At 46.8% G+C, this 17,228-nt stretch overlaps 2 protein-coding genes and 1 long non-coding RNA gene across 7 annotated transcripts; 2 read left to right on the forward strand and 1 right to left on the reverse strand.

Annotated features, from left to right (window-relative positions):
• The first annotated feature begins 617 nt into the window (after positions 1-617).
• smu1a (SMU1 DNA replication regulator and spliceosomal factor a) lies at positions 618-7,545 on the forward strand. The gene is made up of 12 exons (XM_061788184.1): positions 618-778; positions 2,569-2,779; positions 3,111-3,263; positions 3,331-3,441; positions 3,617-3,745; positions 3,833-3,952; positions 4,713-4,829; positions 4,915-5,042; positions 6,218-6,344; positions 6,423-6,590; positions 6,770-6,922; positions 7,003-7,545. The coding sequence occupies exons 1-12, from the start codon at positions 753-755 to the stop codon at positions 7,099-7,101; spliced, it is 1,542 nt and encodes a 513-aa protein (XP_061644168.1). The 5' UTR covers positions 618-752; the 3' UTR covers positions 7,102-7,545.
• A 221-nt stretch (positions 7,546-7,766) lies between these two features.
• Positions 7,767-9,857, reverse strand: LOC133484944 (uncharacterized). 4 transcript variants are annotated; one of them, XR_009790551.1, is made up of 4 exons: positions 9,764-9,857; positions 9,516-9,630; positions 9,059-9,263; positions 7,767-7,873 (listed from the first exon to the last, which is right to left on the reverse strand). It is a non-coding gene; the product is annotated as an uncharacterized LOC133484944 (long non-coding RNA). The 4 variants fall into 4 exon arrangements; XR_009790549.1 differs by having other exon boundaries at positions 9,387-9,630; XR_009790550.1 differs by having other exon boundaries at positions 9,059-9,626.
• Positions 9,858-9,899: 42 nt separating this feature from the next.
• Positions 9,900-16,982, forward strand: LOC133484942 (probable polypeptide N-acetylgalactosaminyltransferase 8). Of its 2 annotated transcripts, XM_061788182.1 has the most exons (11): positions 9,900-10,188; positions 11,441-11,678; positions 11,763-11,929; positions 12,164-12,347; positions 12,754-12,951; positions 13,108-13,222; positions 13,287-13,472; positions 14,751-14,873; positions 16,208-16,303; positions 16,495-16,662; positions 16,748-16,982. In XM_061788182.1, exons 1-11 carry the CDS (start codon positions 9,915-9,917, stop codon positions 16,892-16,894), a joined length of 1,896 nt encoding a protein of 631 aa, XP_061644166.1. In that variant the 5' UTR covers positions 9,900-9,914; the 3' UTR covers positions 16,895-16,982. The 2 variants fall into 2 exon arrangements, with proteins under 2 accessions (XP_061644166.1, XP_061644167.1); XM_061788183.1 differs by lacking the exon at positions 14,751-14,873.
• The last annotated feature ends 246 nt before the right edge of the window (positions 16,983-17,228 follow it).

A 17,228-nucleotide genomic window follows, 5' to 3' on the forward strand; every position in this document is an offset into this window, starting at 1 on the left:
GATACAGCACCACCTCTACATACATACTAACAGTACGCATTTTTTATTTTACTTTTTTTCTGGAGTAAACCAGCCCCTCTATAGTGAGTACTAAAAATGAACCTGGGACATTTTCATTCGTTCTTTTTTTTTTTTTTTTTTTTTTTTTTAAATGCAATGCACAACATGTAAAACACTTGAATGGAAATTGAGTTTTGGGAATACTTTGACTGCTAATGAGCCAAATTGAACTCCTCTCTCTGTCATTAAAGGGGTGATTATGTTGATGGGCTTCCAGTTAGGAAGCAGTCACGCATTGGCTTTAATATTAGCACATGTACCTGACACAACAATGAACTTCTCTCAAAAAAGAGGACAGTGGTATTGTCTGACCACCTGAATCGTTTCTTAAACTAGAACAAAATGTCTGCCAACTCCTCAATAGTCATGGATTTTTTTTTTTTTTAGACCACCCTTGTTTCTTCAATTTCTTGTTCATATTAATGCCTGGTACCACTAAAGGTATATTATCTGAAGAATACAATGAACACGACAAAAATGCAGCTGATTCTATAATAATAATACCTTGTCTTATTTGACGTGGCTCATTTAGAAGCACAAACCACCAATAGATGGCGCTAAAGAGCCTCTACGCTATTTGCCAGACCTAGAGAGGAAGACAAAAAGAAGTCTTCGATCCACTTCCGGGTTAGCCTGTGTAGCTTCTGCTAGCTGCCTTGTTTCATTTTTCTGCCCTCCTCACAAAATTAGCCATGTCTCTGGAGATTGAATCGGCAGAGTGAGTAAAAAAAAACTAAAACTTTTGATATGTGGCACTTGAAGTGCATGAAAGACCAAACTGCCTTTTTTTTGTTTTTAATTGGTCGCGTTCCCTCGTACTCAAGCGTCCTCGCATGCGTCGCTAACGTTAGCGGTCCTGGGCTAAGCTAGACCAGCTCCGACTGCCGTCAAGCGAGTTGTTTTCGATTACTACGCGTACCGGAATATTCAGGGCAGAGGTTCTCAAATTTGATTCATTGCGGGACACGTTGTCGTTATAACTGCAACCGTGAAAGCACACGCTGGGTGGGTAGAAATACGCCAAACTACAACCCCAATTCCAATGAAGTTGGGACGTTGTGTTAACTATAAATAAAAACAGAATACAACGATTTGCAAATCATTCTCGACCTGTATTTAATTGAATACACTACAAAGACTAGATATGTAATGTTAAAACGGATAAAGTTGATTGTTTTTAGCAAATAATCATGAACTTAGAATTTGATGGCTGCAAAAAGCTGGGACAGGTGGCAAAAAAGAGTGAGAAAGTTGAGGAATGCTCATCAAACACGTGTTTGGAACATCCCACAGGTGAACAGGCTCATTGGGAACAGGTGGGGGCCACCGATTGGCTAGAAAAGGAGCTTCCCTGAATTGCTCAGTCGTTCACAAGCAAAGATGGGGCGAGGTTCACCTCTTTGTGAACAAGTGCTTGAGAAAATAGTGGAATAGTTTAAGGACAATGTTCCTCAACGTACAATCGCAAGGAATTGAGGGATTTCATCATCCCCGGTCCATCATGTCATCAAAAGGTTCAGAGAATCTGGAGAAATCACCGCATGTAAGCGGCAAGGCCGAAAACCAACATTGAATGCCCGTGACCTTCGATCCCTCGGGCGGCATTGCATCAAAAACCGACATCGATGTGTAAAGGATATCACCGCATGGGCTCAGGAACACTTCAGAAAACCAATGTCAGTAAATACAGTTTGGCGCTACATCCGGAAGTGCAACTTGAAACTACTATGCAAGGCAAAAGCCATTCATCAACAACGCCGCCATCTTCTCTGGGCCCGAGCTCATCTAAGAAGGACTGATGAAAAGTGTTCTGTGGTCCGACGAGTCCACATTTCAAAAAATTTGGGGGAAATTGTGGATGTCGTGTCCTCCGGACCAAAGAGGAAAAGAACCCTCCGGACTGTTGTGGACGCAAAGTTCAAAAGCCAGCATCTGTGATGGTATGGGGCTGTGTTAGTGCCAATGACATGGGTAACTTACACATCTGTGAAGGCACCATTAATGCTGAAAGGTACATACAGGGTTTGGAGAAACATACGCTGCCATCCAAGCGATTACACGGTGGTAAACATGACCCCGTCCCAGCTTTTTGGGAACGTGCTGCAGCCATCCAATTCTAAGTTCATGATTATTTGCTAAAAACAATCAAGTTTATCTGTCGGAACATGAAATATCTTGTCTCTGTAGTGTATTCAATTAAATATAGGTTGAGCATGATTTGCAAATCATTGTATTCTGTTTTGATTTGTTTAACACAAAGTCCCAACGTCATTGGAATTGGGGTTGTACAATGCAGAAAGAAATCCGCTTTGTTTAGGATTGTTACTAAAGACTTCAAACCACATGAATATCAAACGAGAAGATATCATTAGGTAGAAAGTTGAAACACGAATAAAATGAGCCCTAGTTTGTAAGTTTGGGTTGAGCTCAAATGATCTGTCCAAATCTAAAAGGCCCCCTGAGCTTATGATGTGTTGACCGCCCCCCAACTTGACTTGTCGCTCCCAGCGTGATCCGACTCATCATGCAGTACCTGAAGGAGAACAACCTGCACAGGTCGCTGGCCATCCTCCAGGACGAGACCACCGTGTCGCTGAACACGGTGGACAGCATCGAGAGCTTCGTGGCCGACATCAACAGCGGCCACTGGGACACTGTCCTCCAGGCCATCCAGTCCCTCAAGCTGCCCGACAAGACCCTCGTGGACCTTTACGAGCAGGTCGGCTCACTTTGTTTCTTCGCGTTCACCGGCCCCCAATATTAGGTACACCTACGCGGTTGCAAAACTTTGACGTAGAACACTTTTATTTGACTTGAAACCCCAAATCAATGTTCAAGAATGAGAAGAATTTCTCAGTCTGCCATTTTGTTTCAAATCGGCCATTGTACGCTCATTTTGGCTGTTTCCAGGGCCTCCTTCAAAAAGGAATATCTCCTATGCAGTTTCCCTTAGCAATATGAAGCATGGTCAGCATGTTCATAATGAGCGGCTCCGCAAAAACGTCTTCCCTTTCGTCGTTGCGTCTGCATGTGCGCCGTGTTGTGTTCAGGTTGTGCTGGAGCTCATCGAGCTGAGAGAGTTGGGCGCGGCGCGTTCCCTCCTCAGGCAAACGGACCCGATGATCATGTTGAAGCAGACGCAGCCGGAGAGGTACATCCACCTGGAGAATCTGCTGGCCCGCTCCTACTTCGATCCCCGCGAGGTGAGGATGATGCGTCGTCGTCGTCCTCGAGGATTATTAGGCGCGATTCTAACGAGTTAATTTTCAGGCGTACCCGGACGGCAGCAGCAAGGAGAAGCGTCGGGCGGCCATCGCTCATGCCTTGGCGGGAGAGGTCAGCGTGGTGCCGCCGTCCCGTCTGATGGCTCTGCTGGGCCAGGTGAGCCATTTCAAGGTTTTTTTGTTTTTTTGTTTTAAACATTCATATGGAGTTTTGAAAGATACGAGTACAGTTAAGCGCTTGAGCCTCGCTGACTTGAGCACTTGATTTGTACCACTTGAGTGGGATTTCATTGGACTTTGTTCTAGTTTTGACGGTTTGTTTTTGCGGCCAGTCGCTCAAGTGGCAGCAGCATCAGGGTCTCCTCCCCCCCGGGATGACCATCGACTTGTTCAGGGGCAAAGCGGCCGTCAAAGATGTCGAGGAGGAGCGTTTCCCCACGCAGCTCAGCAGACACATCAAGGTGACTTCTGCTGTGCCTGCCAGAGTCTGCTCAGTTTATTTCCAGACAAGGCTGAAATGTCTCAAAAATGTCTCTGTCCGTTTATAGTTTGGCCAAAAATCCCACGTGGAATGTTCCAGGTTCTCCCCTGACGGCCAGTACTTGGTGACTGGCTCTGTGGACGGCTTCATCGAGGTGTGGAACTTCACCACAGGCAAAATCAGAAAGGTACATTTTTTGAAACCGCCGGTTGAGGGATTTAAAGGGGACCTATTATTAAAAAAAGCGGCTTTGAAATGGCGTGCATGCAAATGCATGAATTCTTTGTTTATATTTGTATATATTTGGAAGCTTCATGCTTACACTGAGCAACCATCGTACAATATAAGCATGTGAGGTTGCTTGAAAGGGTTTCATTTACATGGGACAAACCCCTGGAGATGCAACACCTCGTTCGCAAAGCGGTCCCACAAAAAAGGTGAAGGTGTATCATTTTTGTCCACTTGGGTTCGCCATCCTAGCGTTCTACGCGTCGGTTTTTTGTGTGACGATCAACGTGTACCCGCCTTTAAAAGGCGGGCCTGGCCTGGTGAGTGACGTGACGTGAAAGGGAGAGGAGGAGGCCATTCGACCCATTCAAAGAACACCACCCTCTCTATCCAAACCACCTGTTGTTGTTTACAATGATTTGTCCCGTGACGCAAACATTTCAAACAGTAGAAATATAACTTTCAGCTTAACTATTTGAAGGTTTTCCAGCACTTTGAATTTCCAAGAAGTCCTTTAAAAAAGTTTCGATGTTGTCCACTTGTATGTTTGAGTTTAGAGTCTTGGGATTATTGCCAGCTCGAACCGCATCTTAAAATCAAGTTCCTATCATCCGTCAACATTTTGGATGGAATTTTGTTGTTGAAGATCACGGAGTGTATTTGAGTTGAAAAACATTTTAGAATCAATCTCGCCTCGTGCGTCAATTCTGTGTCTTAAGGATCTCAAGTATCAGGCTCAGGATAACATGATGATGATGGACGACGCCGTGCTCTGCATGAGCTTCAGTCGAGACACCGAGATGTTGGCCACTGGCGCCCAAGATGGAAAGATTAAGGTGGGTTTGGTTCTTTCTTTGTTTCGTTGCCATGCGTGTGCAGCACGAAAGCTGACGTTCGGCGTGCGTCGCGATGTGTCGGCAGGTGTGGAAGATCCAGAGCGGTCAGTGTTTGAGGAGGTTTGAGCGCGCGCACAGCAAGGGAGTCACCTGCCTCAGTTTTTGCAAAGACAGCGGCCAGATCCTCAGCGCCTCCTTTGACCAGACCATCAGGTGACGAGAAAGCGGCCAGGCTGAAGCCTCAAGTGCACGCTAAATATCATATTCGAGGTTGTACACACACGCGGCGGCTCCGGTCGGGCTGCTTCGGTTTCCTGCCACGTTCTGAAAACATTCTCGTAGGTGTGACTGCGGGGTTGGCACAGTCCTGGAAAACATGGAAAAGTTAGGCTGATTGAAAATGCATTTTCCAGGTCATTGGGAAGCTTTCGGAAAGAGAAAAAAACATTCTATCGGGTTTTGGGGAAACTCATGGAAATATTGTTTGGATGATATTTAGTGTGCGTAAAACAAAGAAAATTGAATTTGACACAGAAGTGCGACTGCACTTTCAACGCCTGCGCCAACAAAGGAGAAGAGTGTGCGCGCGTCTCCGCACGACTAACCGACACGGTTAAAATCCTTCATGCTGTCTGTCAAAGCGTCAACCGCACTTAAGAATCAGTCGAGTAAAACAATCAAATCCTTCTTGTGCCAACATTGCGACAGTTAAATCGCTCAAGGGAGACCCAAATAACCAGCTAACGTTGGCATATGCTTTGACTGTGCCCGGAACACTCAAGCACACTGCTTGAAGAGTCCGATGAGATCATTTTCCTCAACGAAAGGTTCCGTGTTTTGAGTACGCAGGTATCTGGCCTGGGTTGCCAAGTTGTTGTTTTCCTTGATGAGTCAAAGTGGAGCCTTGCCCGTGTGAAATGAATTTCAGAACGTTTCAATTGAGGTGCAGAGGTTTGACATTAGTACTGAGGAAAAATAGTAGCTCTGTGAGAAATTTAGAGTCAAGTAGAAAAAAGGGGAGAAGTTGATGGAATTCAAATTCATGGAGAAGTTCAACGATTTCCTTTTCCAATAACTGGTTAGCGCCTCGATTTCAACCAGCTGACTCCACACTTTTTCTTCCGAGGGCCACATGCAGAAAGATTCCATTTATTTAACACACTAAAGCTGTGTGATGCTGGAATTTGAATCGCTACGAACGAATCCGCTGCGATTCGGAATGACTCGTGAGTCTGCTTGCAAATCTGAATCCTGAATGAGCGTTTTCTCAGTTGAATCAAAGAGTAACACGACACACTTGATTCTGAGAAGAGCTGGAATGCACGCTGCCTTCACTTCTTAACAAGCTTCCTCGTCCTCTTGATCTATTTTTTTTTTAAATGCGTCAGGATCCACGGGCTGAAGTCAGGCAAGTCCCTCAAGGAGTTCCGCGGCCATGCGTCGTTTGTCAACGAGGCCACGTTCACCCCCGACGGCCACCACATCGTCAGCGCTTCCTCCGATGGCACCGTCAAGGTGTGCGCCCGACGCGCGCGTCTTTCTTAAAGGAAAACATGTTTTCTTTTTTAGCGCGACTCTTTGCGTACCTCTCAGGTTTGGAACGTGAAGACCACCGAGTGCAGCAGCACTTTCAAGCCGCTGGGCTCGTCGGCCGGCACCGACATCACCGTCAACAACGTCCACCTGCTGCCCAAGAACCCAGAACACTTTGTGGTGTGCAACCGCTCCAACACCGTGGTCATCATGAACATGCAGGGACAGGTACAAATCAGTCACGTGTGGTGCTGAAAGAATCCGCTAGATGTCACTGTTGTGTTTGACTGACCTGGAAATGAATGCTTCCTGTTCAGCCCCATGTTCCTAGACCTCTTGAAAGTACTCTGATTTTAGTTTGATCATGAATTCATCGTTAAAATGCCGCAACTGTGGGCTCTTTCCAGATCGTGAGGAGCTTCAGTTCGGGTAAGAGGGAAGGAGGCGACTTCGTGTGCTGCACGCTGTCGCCGCGCGGCGAGTGGATCTACTGCGTGGGCGAAGACTTTGTGCTCTACTGCTTCAGCACCGTCACGGGCAAGCTGGAGAGAACGTTGACGGTACGGGGCACGTGCGTGCGGGCGGGCGGGCGGCATTTTATCGGGGGCAAAGAAAGCGCTCATTGTCGACGTTTACGCAGGTCCACGAGAAGGACGTGATCGGCATCGCCCACCACCCCCACCAGAACCTCATCGCCACCTACGCTGAGGACGGCCTCCTGAAGCTCTGGAAGCCCTGAGCTATCCCGGACGTGGACTCGTGGGGCCCATTTGTTGTTTGTGTGCGGCAGGACGTGAAGACCACCACGGTGACGTCGCAGTCCCCCTGTAGAAGTTGCAGAAGAAGAAAGGATCGTACACATCGCTTGTTGGTGGCTTAGAGAGAGAATTTAGCTTTTGTGTTTTCAACTGGGGGGATTTATTCTTAATTTTTGTCATTTATCTGTATTTTTCCCCAGCTTTTGTAAATATATTTTTTAGGACTTTTTATGTTTTCATTTTTTCTGAAGTACATACAATTGACACATTTCAGACAAATTAGCAATGGGATTATTTTAATCCACGTTGGAAAGAACAAATCACCCTCTCAGTCCTGGACAAGGTCCGCCCATTCCGTGTCTCTCTCTCGGTTTGTTTTGTACCTCACCTTCTATGGCCATTAAAGCTGTTTTAACCGCTTACAATTGTGTTCAACTTTCAACGTAGCCGATATCAAGGTTTACACCGGCACCGACGATCTCATTCATCGTGTATGCGGCGCGGCGAATTGAGTGACAGCGAATCCAATAGGAGAGGGATTGGCGGAGCGACTTCAGAGCGCTAACGGCAAATCCTTTCGGTGGACTCGTACGGTAAATGGAACTTTGCAAGTGACAGAGTGAAATGAGCTTTTCTTCACCGTCGCCCACCTGAAACAAATGGCCGGGCGTTCGGTTGGAGAATTGGGCTGCCTCAAGTTGCTCGTCTTCCTCCTGAAGCTTGCGCCAACTGCAACTCGCCAGCCACTTCCAACTACGGGTAAGACCGAGTACTGTGTGAAAATCCCTTTAGGCGTTGAGAAATCCCCTTTTTGTTGTTTTCATTTTAGGCCATCTAATTAAAAAAAAAAAAAAAAAAAAAAAAAGCTTTAGTGCCATCTGGTGGCATCTTGCTCCTACGCACCTACATTTCAACTGTGGGGAGGAGCTTGTTCTTTACGAAGGACATAGCTTTGTCTAAAATAGAAATTTTCTGAGCCGCCCAGCTATCTTCGGGCAGGAGGCGGCGTACACCCTGAACTGGCCGCTAGCCAATCGCAGGGCACATACAAACAAACAACCATTCACACCTACGGGCAATTTAGAGTCTTCAATGAACCTAGCACGCCTGTTTTTGGGATGTGGGAGGAAAGCGGAGTGCCCGGAGGAAAGCCACCCAGGCAATGGGAGAACATGCAAACTCTACACAGGCGGGGCCGGGGGTTGAACCCCGGTCCTCAGAACTGTGAGGCGGACGCTCTAAACAGTCGTACACCGTGTCGCCATTATTTTCATTATTTTTTGAAACTTTTTAAATACAAATTTTAAAACTAAAGAAAAACTACCAAGTATTTTTTTTTCTAATTTGTATTTTTTGTCATATTTTAAAATAATTCAACAACTTTATAATACATTTAACATGGATATATATGTTTTTATTTTAAGTAAAAAAAAATATATAATGCACCTCTTTCTTTACAATTTTTGACATTTTATTTAGAATGAAAAAAGTATCTTTTAATACATTTTATATTCAATTAATTTCTTTTACAAATAAAGAAAACAAATATTTTCAATTTTTTCTAGTTATATAATTATTTTTCATTTAAGATTTGTATGTGTACACCTTTATTTAGAATTGTAAATCCATTGATTATAAAAACGAACACATTTCCATTTTCAATGTTTATATGTAATTTGTTGAATTGAAAATGATCTTCCTACAGAAGAATTGTGCTTTAAAATCCTTAAAAAAGTGAAAAACGTTCCTAACGTAAGCCGTCGATGGTCACATGATCAGTAATGTTGTGCTAAGTTCCTACCAAAATGTAATTCATGTTACATTATCAATCTAATGTAGGCCTACTTTCCTTTCCGGTTTTTCACCAGATCAAGCAATTACTATTGGAATTTGTATACGTGAAGAAATACAAATATTTGCATGTTGATTGATGTTCACCTGTTTCATATCTTGTTAAATCATGAACATGATCAGAGTCTTCCCATCGACAAATGTCAGTCATTGTTCACAATTCGGGACGCGCCGAGCACTTTTTCTTCAGAAGTACTTTTGGGCAAACCGGTGCTCAGCCAATTGCAAGGCGCATCAAAACAAACAAGCGTTCACGTCCGCACCTTGGGGCGATTTTGTGGTTTTAAGGAACCTGCCGTGACAGAGAAATGAAATGAAACTCCTCAAACCCACTTTGCCATTGTTCTTTTACACTGAAACACCACAAGATGGCAACAAAGCAAGATATTTGACTAAATGAAACCCCTCAACTCACTTCAATATGGTTCCTTGACAGCACGGCGCCACACGATGGTGGCAAAGATCAATCTTTTGGCTAAAGGAAACTACTCAACTCACTTCAACGTAGTTCCTTACCACGGAGCTGGTACAAGACAATACTCACAGGCATCTATTCTTCATCTGCTCTGAAAAATGACCAATGTCACAGAATCATTCAGTCGCTACAGCAGTAGAAGTCCTATTCTTCTTCCTTTGTGTCTGCCTGACCTTTATACTGCCTCCCAGTGGCCAAGGTGGGCACAACAAAGGCAGCAGCACAATGAAGTGAATTGCAGCATTGAATGACGATAAATAAACTGTTCAACATTATAGAGGGTTAATATATATATATATATATATATTTATACATACAATTTGATCAGTTCCAAGATCAGGACAAAATATAATGGCCAAGAAAATGACCTGAAGCTGCGTCTTCTTTCTGTAGCTAAGAGTCCAAAATCAGAACATGAGCATGAATAAAATGAGATTGACCTTTGGACTGTGGAAGATAGTAGTGAGCATGCTCAGAACATTCTCCCCGCAGGAGGAGGGCAAAGATGAGCCTGGATTAAAAGCCAAAGATCACTCCCTCCTCCCTTCTGTCGCTCCTTCAGACGCCGTGGACATGAGGCCCGCCGGCCGGCTCAGAGTCGTCCTGCTGGCCGCCATGGTGGCCTCGATCCTGCTGTACCTGGCCTCCACGCGGGGGAACTCGCAAAGCCCCTCGGAGTCTGTCCAGGGCTGGGGGATCTTTAAGAGGATGGAAAACATGGAGGCCAACATTGAGAGGCTACGTGAGTCCTTTTTTTTTTAAATTTAGAAATCTGGTCTTTCATCTCAATGAAGACACGCATGTGCCGCGTCCAACATGATACCCACCTGTAGCACCTTGTGCAAGAGTGGGCAAAGTGCAGCCCACGCCATTCTTTAATCAGGCCAAACGAGCAAGGAAATGATCGTCAGTCCTGCCTGCATTATTTGTTGCATTCATTTAGCTTTTTTTTTTGGGGGGGGGGGGTTATTATTCATCTATCACATTAAATCATTAGTTGAGTTATTGTGAATTCAATAAAAATAATAAAATTTTTACATTTCATTTGACATTTAAACATATAGTTTATTTGCATTCATTTAGCCACCCCCCCCCCTAAAATAGGTTAATTAAAATATATTCATTTCATTCTTCCTATTGTAAATGAAATAGAAACCATTTAATAAAAAAAATATATGAAATGTTTGTTGCATGCATCAAGTCCTTTTTCCCCCTTAAATTAAAAAGATATTTATTGCTGACTTTATTTATAGAGCTCATGAAGTTCGTTAACCAATTGATTGTATCTAATTAACCAAATTAAGAAAATATTTATTGTATATAAAATGTCTTGAAATCCAAAACATATTCCCTAGAATTAAAAGTTTACTGAAACGAGTCTTCCAGCACAATTTTATATTCTCTAATGAATTAGAAAGGCTTTATTTTTGGAATCTTTGTTTTCCAGGTGCCTGAGGATAGGTCACAGGGTCGCGCCAAACACAGCAAAATATAGCGCATGATATGATCAAAAAAAGGACGGCTCATGGTTGAGCTGAACCAATACAAATGTTTTTGGATTAACTGTCAAATGTTCGGATTGTGTATTTATCTGAAGTGCAGCTACGCAGTCATCCCATAATCGCGGTTGACTTTCCGCGGTCCGAGTGTATTGCGGCGCCGCCGCCGCCATTGAAACCTTCTCCGTCACTCGGCTGTCACTTTCTGTTCTGCCTTTTTGCTGACTTGGCTTTGAGCAGACTTAAGTTTGTTTCATGTTTTGTTTTCGGTTGAAAGCCTCTTTCAACCTGGCTCGTGTTTACAGCTACGCGAGTATGTGGGGAAAATGACCTGACTGCCAAATCCCGCGAGAAATCTGCAATCTAAAATTCGATCCGTGCGGCGCGCTGAAGCGTCTTACTATTGAGGGCAACGAGCGTCACGGTACATGGACCTCGAGCTGAAGATCAAGATCAAGATCAAGGATCTGGAATCAATTCTCCAACGTTTTCCAGTCGACGCGGTAGACAAGCTGCAGCCGAAGCCGGCGGCGGCGGTGCGGGTGAAAGCCGAGGATGAGCCGGCGGTGAGGAAGGTGTTCCCCAACTCGGCCCTCTTCAAGAAGTGGGGCGAGGGGCTGAGCGAGGACGAGCAGAAGGAGGCCGAGGGCTTGTTCGCCAAGTACGGCTACAACGCCTTCCTCAGCGACAGGCTGCCGCTCAACAGGGAGATCCCCGACACGCGGCACGCCAGGTAGCCCGGTGACGCGAACGCAACGGGCGGGCGAGCGCTTCGACCGTGCCGTGACGCCTTTTTCTTGCCCTTTCTTCTCCAAAGATGCGTGGGGAAAAAGTACCCCGCCGATCTCCCGAGCCTGAGCGTGGTGCTGATCTACCTGGACGAAGCTCTGTCCATCATCAAGCGGGCGGTCCGCAGCATCGTGGACAAGACCCCCGCCGCTCTGCTAAGAGAGATCATACTGGTGGACGACCACAGCGCAAACGGTACGCGGCGACTCGAAGAGAGCCGTCCCGACATTTTCTTCCAAAGCTCCTCTCTCTCTCTCTTTGCGCATTAGAGCGCCTCGTCGTAGGGCGCGAGTGAGCGCACGTCATGCAGAGAAAAGCCCAAGTCACTTTGCCGCTTTATCGTTCTTTAGCGGGGTCGTGTCGTCGAAATGGAAACCTAGCGACTATTTGCCTGGCAAATAATTGTTCACCTCGCGCGTGCGCCCGCAGACGACCTGAAGGAGAAGCTGGACGACTACATCGCCGTCATCCACGAGGAGCGTCCGGGCCTGCTCAAGCGGGTCGTCCACCGCGAGCGGCTGGGCCTCACCCGGGCCAGGCTGTCCGGATGGAAGATGGCCACCGGCGACGCGGTGGCCATCCTGGACGCCCACATCGAAGTCCACGTACAATGGTCGGTGGTGGCAAAGGTTAAGGTGCTCTTCGGCACTCCGTTAAGTTGTCGTCATTCTGACGCAATGAAATAGAATCGAAAGAAAGAAACCGTTTTTGCTTCAATTCCACGGCTATTCTGCCGCTCCTTCCGGCGTGCGCACCACGGCCGTTTGGAGACGTAACATACAGACGGTCACTTTGGCTTTCTTCAACGGAGGCTGAATCAATATTGAGACCAAACTTTGTTTTGGGACGTCGTCAAGCGTGACATAGCGAAATATAATAAACCCAAATATTTCTGCAAAACGTATGCACAGCTTACTGAGAGGGTGGGGTGCTCACTAAAGGCTAACCCCCCCCCCCAAAATGTCCACCGTGTCAGCAAGCTGCCATATTGTGCTTTTGGTTCGAACGCCTTTGCTCAGGGCGGAGCCGCTGCTGGCTCGCCTCAAGGAGGACCGCACGATCATCCTGACGCCCGTCTTCGATCGGGTCAATTACGACGACTTGACGGTGACCCGCTACGGACCGGCGGCCGACGCCTTCGACTGGGCGCTGTGGTGCATGTACGAGTCCTTCAGGCCCGAGTGGTACCGGCTCAAGGACGAGTCGCTGCCTGCCAAGTGAGTCGCATGTTTGACGCCCGCTCGCGCGACGGTTCTCTTAGCTTCACAGATATGGAAACAATTATGCGTACATTTTCAAACACGCTTGTAAAAGAGATCTGTATTGTCAATGGAGTTCGTCTTGCGGCGTTTTCATTTTGTCGCTCGCAAAAGGAGCCCGTCCATTATGGGGATTTTGGTGGCGGATCGCAAGTTCTTCGGCGAGATCGGCAGCCTGGACGCGGGGATGAAGATCTACGGCGGCGAGAACGTGGAGCTCGGCATCCGGGTAAGACTCGGAAAGTGCCCGACAAAGACGGAACGTGTGCTCGGCGCCGTGTTTGAACCCGCAGGCGTGGCTGTGCGGCGGCAGCGTGGAGGTCATCCCCTGCTCCAAGATCGCCCACATCGAGCGGGCCAGGAAGCCCTACCTGCCCGACCTCAGCGTCACCATGAGACGGAACGCGCTGCGCGTGGCCGAGGTGTGGATGGACGAGTACAAGCACAACGTCAACATCGCCTGGAACCTCCCCCTGCAGGTCGGCCGGCCGGCCGACGTTTTACCCTTTGCGCTGCAATCGATCGGCGTCGTACGGTGGCGCTGCAGTTCGCCAAACATTGGACAACTCGCCCAAAAAGCGGCTCCGTTCAACTTTTTGACTTGTCTCGCCGAACCCAAAACAAAGACGATTACAGCTTGTGTATTTAGAACAAGCGCGCCGCTTTTGCCTTCCAAAAGTCCACTTAGCTTAATGCTAATCAACAATGCAAAACGCGGCGCGTTGACATGCTAACGGCTCGCATCAATGGTTGCGGTTTTAGAAGCGGCGGATACGCAACATGGACACAAACTACACACAGTTTCATTCTTTTTCTTTTTCTTTTTTTTCCCCTTAAGTTGTCTGTTTTTTCCAACTAATTTCAGCCAATTTTGCATCACTGCCTCCAAAAATGACATCCGTTTCTCCCGTTCAGTGTTAACAGTTTATTAATCAAATGTTACAAACGTTGCTTACTGTTCAGTGAATAGTAGACATCGATAAAAGGTAAACCGTCGCATCATTACGCTTCAAAATTCAGGGCATGAACCGCCGTTTATTTGTGCCGCTAAAGCCACAATACCTGCAAGTGTAAACAAAAACAAAAAGTGGACCTGACTGATTCAGCAACAAAGAAATAATCTTCACTAATATAGTGCAGCATCTTACAGACTCACTTCCAGTAGTAGAGGAAATACTTCCTTTCGTCTGCATGACTGTATTAGGGCAAGGGCTCACCAGAAGGAGCAGCACAATGAATTGGACTGCAGCATGAAATAATGATGCCCAAACAGTTCAATTCTTTACGTTCTATTTCATTACGTTATGACTCGGTTTTGATCTCAAAACAATAAACGCCACGAACGAACTCCGCACATTTTGCCAAGGACCCCTTAGCTGCGCAGCTAGGTGCCTGACGTAAAATACATGAAGTTCAGCACCGGACGATGCTTGCACAAAGCGCAGCAATCATAGAGTATTAACCACAATTGCCCTACCGGCTGTTCTTCCAAACAAAAGAAACGAACGCTGTCGAACCGCACGGTGGCCGAGGCGTAGCCTACGTCACATCCGAGCAACTCCTCTGTTGTTGTAATGTAGAATTCCAGCCTTAGAAGTTACATACTGCACCTTTATTAACTTCCCACAGAAATTGACCAGAAACGTTCTGGAAATGTACCCAAAAATATCCACGCCTTTGGAAACCTTGGCACAATGTGCTGGTTTTGTCCAATAAAAGCTCGCACGCTGGGCATTTTGTGCGTCTCTCCGACTCAGAATCACAGCGAGGACATCGGCGACGTGTCCGAACGGAAGGCGCTGAGGGAGCGGCTCGAGTGGTACCTGGATAACGTTTACCCCATGCTGGACCCTCTCATAGACCTGGTCGCCTACGGAGCGGTGAGCACAAACAATCGCGGTTCACGGTCACTTGCGGAGTAGGGGTTGAACCAATTTGTCGACCAGTCTATTCTGTATCGACGTTGAACGCCGTAACGTATTGTCGACTAGTCGAAACGTATTTGTTACTACGGCGGGCCGTCGTAACATGTCTTCGTGTGAAATCGGTCGGTGGTGCTAAGGGGCCGCTGCGCTGTGCTGAAAACATTTCAATGACATCAATCAACTGAATTGGACTCAATAGTCAACTCCAAAAGATCTTTCGTTGCTCAACCGCTACTGTGGAGAATGCAGTTTGGGACCGGTTCAACTGCAAAGGAGTTTTTATTTAGGTTTAGTGGAAAACTACCCGGAAAGACGATACAAATCAACATTCCTTTTCGTTGCGCTCAGGTGTTTCAGATCTTGACGTGTAATCAGATAAAAAAATAAGTGTCACTATTGTGATACTTTGCACGCACATATTGTGCCATTATTACTCTCGGAATCATTTGTATAATTCATTTTGATCGGTATTATTGCTTTATCGCACAATTTGTACATTTGTCTCCTGTATGTCCTAAATGTATTTTTTTTGTGGTTTTGCTTTAGTGCGAAAGCGACTCTGACAAATGATTAGTGTGTTTTAACACGTACAACACATCCAAGAATATTGAATTGAATCCTGAAGGCCAGTGGGTGCCAATGGAGTTGCTCTAAGATGGGGCTGGGGCTGGGGCGGCGGTTTTAGTCGTCTATGGGCGAAAGAGTTTTGAACCACTTCGAGTTTATGGAGTGATTTTGGAGGGAAACCAAAAAGAAGAGAGTAGGCGATACGGGAAAGGACGAGGCTGTAGACAAGAAGAGCTGAATGTGAATGTGGGCGTGAAAGTGTGATGACGAGGCAATTTGATTCATGTGAGAGTGAAATTGAGGATGACAACCCGGAGGGAAGGTGAGACTGGGGAATTGTCAATATTGAGAGTTTAAGATAGGGTCCATTTTGGTTCCGATGAGAAGGACTTCAGTTTGGTTGCAATTGAGTTTGAAGAAATTGGAAGTGAACCAGAATTGAATTTCTTATAGATACGAGAAGTGTTGAATTTGGTTGAACAGAAATGTAGAGCTGGGTTTCTTCCACGAAGCAGTGGAAAAGAATATTGCCAATAGAAGAGGTCCGAGGATGGAGCCCTGATGAACATCCGAGGGATCCCATTTGAAAGATTTAAGATGAATAAAGTGCGCCAAAACCAACGAAGGGGTGTATGTGAGATGGTATTGAATGCTGCGCTCAAACCAATCAGGACGTCGCACAAGGCAGGAACTTTCGTTGTGCGCTCTGCTCCTCTCCGCAGTTGATAAACCAGCTGAAGCCAGATCTATGCATCGACCAGGGTCCGGTTCCGGGCAGCACGCCCATCCTCTACTCGTGCCACCACTTTGACCCTCAGGTACGAGCCCACCCGCTACGGGAAGCCGTTTGAGCATTTATTCGACATCGCTGCTCTCCAGTTTAAGCTCCTTGTCCTCACTTTGGCGTGCAGTTTTGCCCAATATAGCAAAGTTGTCCAGCGAGTGTGGAGGAATGTCAGGCAGCAGTGGAAAACAAACCTTACTTGCATGCTAACTTGTCTCGCCACAGCGCTGCTACTACCGCACCAACGGGCAGCTTTACGTGGGCGGCATCAAGTCCCACACGTACAACAGCAACCGCTGCCTGGTGGATCCCGGCAGCGGCGTATACCCGGCGCTCTACGAGTGCAAGTTGGCCGAGCAGAAGAAGTTCCACATGTTGTGGGACTTTAAGCAGGTGAGTGGCGGCGGAAATAGGATAGGAGTGGATAGGGAGAATCTACCAGTTTGGAGCAAAAACTAAAACCGCTGACCACCTCCAGGGGACGTCCATTCAGAACCGGGAGACGAAGCGGTGTCTGGAGATCGCCCAGGGTCAAGACAGCTACTACCAGCTCATCGTGCAGCGCTGCACCGGTCAGATCTGGAACATACAGAATTATATCCCAAACAGAGAAGCTCAAGGCTAACGAACGACAAGTCGTTGGAGAGATTTTGTTACATGGATCACTGACAAGTAGACAGACGGGCAAAACCCGAGTTGGGTCTCAATCGAACTGAAGATTTTGCACTGACGAGTCGCACGGGGCACGGCGCTCGACCGGTTAGCACATTCGCCTCACAGGGTTCAAATCCCGGCCCCGCCTGTGTGGAGTTCGCGTGCGTTTCCTCCCGCAGCCCCAAAACATGCATTCGTCGAAGACTCGAAATTGTGCCTGCGGAGTGCGAAGGGTTGTTCGCTTCCATGCGCAAGCATGGCGATGATGGATGCTTCATGATCCACTGTTTAAAGCTCGGGGAAAA

Source organism: Phyllopteryx taeniolatus, chromosome 10, assembly GCF_024500385.1.
Source record: "Phyllopteryx taeniolatus isolate TA_2022b chromosome 10, UOR_Ptae_1.2, whole genome shotgun sequence".
NCBI classification, from domain to species: Eukaryota; Metazoa; Chordata; class Actinopteri; order Syngnathiformes; family Syngnathidae; genus Phyllopteryx; species Phyllopteryx taeniolatus.

What these genes read in the sequence shown, in the direction of transcription:
- smu1a (XM_061788184.1), top strand. Translation starts at nt 753, where the DNA reads ATGTCTCTGGAGATTGAATCGGCAGA. An exon ending in TCCTTTGACCAGACCATCAG is followed by an intron (nt 5,043 to 6,217) that starts GTGACGAGAAAG and finishes TAAATGCGTCAG; the next exon opens with GATCCACGGGCTGAAGTCAG. An exon ending in AGCTGGAGAGAACGTTGACG is followed by an intron (nt 6,923 to 7,002) that starts GTACGGGGCACG and finishes ACGTTTACGCAG; the next exon opens with GTCCACGAGAAGGACGTGAT.
- LOC133484942 (XM_061788182.1), top strand. Translation starts at nt 9,915, where the DNA reads ATGCTCAGAACATTCTCCCCGCAGGAGGAGGGCAAAGATGAGCCTGGA. An exon ending in CCCGACACGCGGCACGCCAG is followed by an intron (nt 11,679 to 11,762) that starts GTAGCCCGGTGA and finishes TCTTCTCCAAAG; the next exon opens with ATGCGTGGGGAAAAAGTACC. An exon ending in ACCTGGTCGCCTACGGAGCG is followed by an intron (nt 14,874 to 16,207) that starts GTGAGCACAAAC and finishes TCCTCTCCGCAG; the next exon opens with TTGATAAACCAGCTGAAGCC.